At 41.9% G+C, this 6,000-nt stretch overlaps 1 protein-coding gene across 2 annotated transcripts in view; it reads left to right on the top strand.

The window, feature by feature from the left end:
• Positions 1-959: 959 nt before the first annotated feature.
• UBQLN1 (ubiquilin 1) overlaps positions 960-6,000 on the top strand; it is a 54,031-nt gene continuing 48,990 nt past the window's right edge. For both annotated transcript variants that reach the window (XM_082843151.1, XM_082843150.1), the window contains exon 1: positions 960-1,427. In XM_082843151.1, the coding sequence (XP_082699277.1) occupies positions 1,242-1,427 (186 nt within the window). In that variant the 5' untranslated portion in view covers positions 960-1,241. The remainder of the gene's footprint in view (positions 1,428-6,000) is intronic.

The raw sequence follows: 6,000 nt of genomic DNA, 5'->3' as shown, positions 1-6,000 counted from the left end.
CATCGATAATAATTTTTGAACAACTACCTTTAATGCCACCTAAAGTCTGAAAAGGAGCAGTAACTTAATTTGATAGAATATAAAATGAACACCTCAGCTACATTAAACTGCCCCAGTTGGGTGGACACTCCTTGGGTACCCTGTTTCTGCCCCAAACATCCTGGGGAACCGCATTCACAGAGAATTCAGGGGTGGGCTAGCAGGGCTGTCAGCGCGGGAGCGAAGGCCATTGTCAACACAGGTGGCCTGATCACCTGACCAAACCGGGCTGACCCGAGGGTGGGAAGCTCTGGTCGTGGAGCAATGACTCCGCGGAACTGCGCAGGGTAGCTACAGGCGCGTACACCATTTTCCCTTCGTTATGATGAGGATTTTTTATTCCTCCATTAACCTTTCACCTCCGGCGCACCGGACTGTAAGAGCAAGCGTTTTAAATTTTTCAAGTATGCAAAACTTAAGCACATTTAAAAATGAACCACATAAAAAAAAATGAACCACAAAAAACCCTCGCAGGCATGTTTCAGACCCTCCTCCCAGTGGGGGTATGCGAAGCCAGCACAGGCGCGGAGTGGGTGCGCACCGTAACCGCGGGGTGTGAGATGACCGGGTGGAAGAAACTACCTAGCCCGCCAGCGCGCAGGCGTATTTCCGACCTCAGCGCCCAGTGGTCGAGCCCCCTTTCCAGTAATTTCGCTAGCCGTGACGTCATCCCTATGCGCCCTTACGGTGCCTCCCAGAAGCCGCAAATTCATTTTTGGTAAAGGGGTAAAAAGGAATGAACTGACCTCTTCCGCCCCACTTTGTTTTTAGTCCTTCTCTCTGAACGCGCCTACGCTTTGCAATGGAACGGGAGAGGGAAAGAAAACCGGCCACAGCTCCAAGCGGCAGCAGGCAGGCATGACTCGGCGACGTCGCCAGCCACGTTACCCGGCGTGCCCCGCGCGGCGCCGGCGGAGGGACGTGGGGGGAGGGGCGGGGAGGAGGAAGCGGCGGCGGCTGCAGATGTCGCTGCGACCGAGTGGCGTCTGAGCACACGGCGGCTGCTGAGCGCCCGACCCGGGCCTGCGCCGGAGCCCACGCCAAGCTCCGCGGCTCCTCGCCCGCTACGGCGGCCTTGCGCCCGTTGTCACTGAGGCGACGTGCCCCACATTCTCCGCTGCTCGGGCTGGCCGGCTCTGGCGTCCCCTGGCTCCCCCTCGCTCGCCCGCTCCCTTCTGCGCGCCTGAGTCACCGCCGCCGCCATGGCCGAGAATGGTGAAAGCGGCGGCCCTCCGAGCTCCCAGGACAGCGCCGCCGCTGCCGAAGGTGCCGGCGCCCCCGCCGCCGCCGCTGCTGCCTCCACGGAACCCAAGATCATGAAAGTCACCGTGAAGACCCCGAAGGAGAAGGAGGAGTTCGCAGTGCCCGAGAATAGCTCCGTCCAGCAGGTGAGAGCCGCCCGAGGCTCGGGGCGGGGTGGGGATGGCGGCAGGACCTCCTCCCGCGGCGGGAGAAGCTTTTGCAAGGGCCTGGGAGGAGGGGGTCGTCCCCGGAGCTGCCCTCGGCTTTTCTCCCGGGCCTCCTTCCAAGTTAGATCACACCCAGGTTCGTGGGTTTGCACCTGGGGACGCCGCAGAGGTTTGTGGCGGGGCCGCGCGGCCTGTTTGCGGGACGTGCCGACGCCGCTTTCCACAGCGCCTTCCTCCTGCTCGGGCGTCCGCAGACCCCCAGCCGCCTCCCCCAGCTCCCCGCCCCCAGCCGCCTCCCTCCGGCTCCGCACAAAGGAAAGGGACCCGCCGCCTGGCTCCAGGCGGGGTGGAGGCTGGGCGAGGGTTTGCCTTAGCCTAGTCCGCGGTTTTGTCTCATGAAGGAAAAAAAAGAGGGGGTGCTCATTGTTTTACCTGCCTGCGGGTTAAGGTGGATTTTGGGGGGTGAGGATCACGTGTACATTTAGTTCTGCTGAAATCTTTCCCACCTTCCAGTCTTTAAAGAAAAAATTAACTATAATGTAGAAATTGCTTTCAGCCGCATCTTAATAGTACAAGGCTTAAGGAGAAAGGTGGATGACTTTCAGTTACGACTTGCTGGATTTCTTTTTAAAGTATATTTGTTATCCCTTAGATGCTAATCGTTGGGGAGGATTTTGTTTTATTTTAGAGGGATAGCTATGTTCTTCAGATACTAGCGCTTGCAATCTGATAAAAGAGAACGAAATTGGAGTTACTGGAGAAAAATAAAAAATAACTCACGGCTTAAAATCTGTTCAGGAATACAAATTTTGTAGTTAATAATCTTGAGGAATTTAACAAATCGTTTTAGTTTGTTGTTGAATATACGTCCCAGGATATTGCCCTAATTATTGAATTGATTTCAGGCAATGTGAACAGTTTATGAAGAAGCAAAAATTCCTGAAATGTACCTACAGATTTCCCTAGGAATAATAAATGATTGGGGTATTTTTTTATGTAATTCTGGAAGGTGGTGTGTAGTGAGAAACTTTGACCACCTATTGAATCACTTCTTTTGGTCTCTGAATTCTCCTATAAAAATTTTCCTTAACATTTTAATATTTTGCGGCCTACAGGAAAATTGAAATGTGCAGTGAACACCCATGTGTCCCTCACCTAAATTAGAGTTTTGCTTTATTTGCTGTATGGCACAATTAATCATTTATCAGTCAATTTTATTTTTTGGGTGCATTTCAAAGTAAGTTGCAAGTATTAGTACATGTTACCCTTAAAAAGCACTTAAGCAATGTGCATATCATTAACCTGAGTTCAATTTTTAACTTAAAATTTTTTTTTACGTAAGTTTGACTTGCAGTGAATTGCGCACGGTTGCCATTCCACGAGTTTACACAAATACATACACCTGTTTAATCCGAAGCCTAATGGAGTTGTAGAACTTCGTAATTAACTAGAAAGTTCCCTCTTGCCCTTTTCCAGTCAGTTCAGTCACTCCCCTCTGTCAACCAGTGTTTTGATATTTTTCCTCCATGGACTTGTTTTGCTTATTCTAGAATTTCACATAAGTGGGATTATATGGTATGTACTCTTGGGAAAGGCTTTTTCATTCAGCTTAGTGTTTTTAAGTCTCGTGTATCCTCAGTAGTTCTTTCCTTTTCATTGCTGTGTTGTCTTCCGTTGTATGAATATACCACCACTAACTGGGCTCTTTCCAGTTAGTTGCTATGAGTACTCTTATACAGATCTGTATTGTTGGACAAATGCGTTTATCTCTCCTGTTAGAAGTGCTTAAAAGTGGAATGACTGGGTCATAGCGTAGCTGTAGGTTTAGTTTCATAAGGAACTATGTTTTTTAAAAGTGCTTGTACCATTTTACAGTCACACTGACAGTACATGGGAATTCCTGTTGCTCCACATTCCTACTAACATTTGATAGTATCAGTCTTTTTTTAGTGGGTGTGTAGCCATATTAACTTTTGAAGCCCATAGTTCTATCTAGGATTCCTGGTTCAGGTCTTCAACATCCTGGCTGCTTTCAGTATTTTACTGTAAAAGATTAGAAATAAAGTCAATATTTTGTAAATAGAAGAATTCATTTAGTTCAGTTTATTATGCTTTTTATCTGTGAGGATTTTTTAACTTTTTGTGATGGTGAAACTAGAATTTCAAATTCTGTGGAAGTTTTAGTTTTACTCCTCTGTAACCAAAGTAAAATTTTAATAGATAAAATTAAAGTCTCTCTGTAGCAACTTTTTGTCATGGCAGTTGAATTTTTGTTTTGACGAATACTTTCTGTTGAAGCAGAAAACGTGATAAAAATTGAAGCTCATCACTGCGTCAAGAACCAGAAGACAAATTGAACTACTATGGGCTCTGTTAGGGGAAGTACATACAGAAAAATGTACAAGAATAAGAAAAGTAGTTTTCGCATCGTTTGTAAAATTCTACCTGAAGCACACAAAAAAAGCATCTGTCATTTTATAATTTTAAATTTTTCTAAGGGTTTCACAGATTTAAACTATTTGCTACAGATTAAAATTTGTCATTAAAATAAACTTAATGACATTGAGATTTCACTAAAAATGTTTAGTAAAAAATTGGGAAGTATTTGGTTCGGAAAATTCTTATCTAATCTTAGAGGTAAAGAGGGTAAGCAAAAGACCTACAAAAGGATAATATTGAAAGCTTAGGCTTTCTATCAGGCAAATCCCATTTTCTGCAATTTAAAATTTCTTTCACTGTTTCTATATAACGTAAATTCTCAATACATTATGCTGAAGTAGTATTTATATGAACATGTTCTAATAATTGATGAAACTATATTAAATCTCTTAGGTATAAAAAAGTTGTAAGGTGGTTATTAATTTTCTTGTTTTTCCCTCAATTTCTGTTTGTGTATAACAGGCAGAAACAAGATACGTTAATACAGTTTGTATTTAACACTTTTAACTTGTTCAATTGATAATAAAGCTTATACTTTTTTAAAATTAAAGTGAAATTTATTTTTCATTGCGTACTCAGAATCAGTTGAGTAATGTTTAAATTTCTAACTAAAGGTGGTTAGAATATAAACTTCACTATGTTCCAAGATGATTTCATTAATAAGAGTTTTCATAATATAAGTAGATAGATTTTTAAAAATGTGTAATGGCAAAAAGTCCCTGTGTATGAGATTATGTTTTCTATTAATCATTATTTTCTATTGGAAACAGTTTGAGGATTTCTAAGTGTTAAACAAGATGAAGTCCAGAGGAATGTTGTCTGTGTGTGAGTGGTTAAAATTAGTGCAGAGAATGGGAAGGGCAGTTTTGTATACTAGCTCCTAACTAGCTTGTTCTGGGATTTTTGTGGCTCTCTAGATTATAGTGTAAGATTTTGAAATGCAGTCACCTGAAGTATTCAGGCAGTGTATATTCTAGTTTTAGAAAATACCTTTGTCACTTGAATCTTTTAGAAAAATACTAACATACTTAGACATAACGTAAATATTATGTATTGAATAGAAGTGAAGCTTTCCTTGATAAGAGAAATTATATTGCGTCAGTGTCATCATCACAAACATCATTTAAAATTATACTTTATAGGGTAGATCTAGAACTCTTGTCCACAGTGGTGCCACCAGCCACATCTGACTGTTGAACACTTAAAATGTGGCTAGACTGATTTGAAATGTGCTGTAGGGGTAAAATACACACCAGATTTTGAAAACTTTTGGCTTGTTTCTTTGCATAATGTTTTCAATATTTATCCATGTTGTAGCATGTATCAGTACTTCCTTTTTATTGCTGAATAATATTCCCATGTATGGATATATATGTTACATTTTATTTTTCAATTAGTTGAGGGACATTTGGGTTGTTTCTACTTCTTGACCATTATGAATAACGCCTATGTGAATACTTATACAAGTTTTTTGTGGCCATATGTTTTCATATTTCTTGAGCATATGCCTGTGAGTTGAATTACTGGGTCATGTGATAGCTCTGTGTTTACCTTTTTGAGGGACTGCCAAACTATTTTCCAAAGTGGCTGTACCAATTTTTATTCCCACCAGAAGTGCATAAGGATTCCAATCACTTTCCATTGTGTATAACACTTGTTATTGGTCTGTCTTTGATCGTAGTCTTCCTGATTGCTGTGAAGTACCTTACTGTGATTGCTTGGCTTCCTGTTGCTCAAGCAGCAGTTCTTAATATGGTCTGGGGGGTCACCAGGGCCCTTCTCGGAGGATCATAAGATCAAAATTAGTTTCATGATAGTTCTGAGAGGTTATTTGTGTTTTTCACTCTAATTTTATCACAAACAAGCAGCGTACTTTTTCAGAATCTTTTAGATGTGAAAATCCAATTGTCTTCTATTATGAGACTAAAGTGATGTGCAAAAATTTAAAACAGTGCTATTCTTCAAACTAGGAAAATAGCTATTTTTCATAAAAAAGGTATTTAATGTAATGAGTTTGTTATCTTGAATGAATTTTTAAAAGATTTCTCAGTTTTAATTTCTAGTATATCAATAGATATAACCTACATAAACAAAAACTCTGGGGTTTCAAATT

Source organism: Leucopleurus acutus (assembly GCF_964270905.1).
Source record: "Leucopleurus acutus genome assembly, chromosome: 7".
NCBI classification, from domain to species: domain Eukaryota; kingdom Metazoa; phylum Chordata; class Mammalia; order Artiodactyla; family Delphinidae; genus Leucopleurus; species Leucopleurus acutus.
The sequence above is the reverse complement of the archived record's forward strand: the minus strand, read 5'-3'. Positions and strand labels throughout refer to the sequence as shown.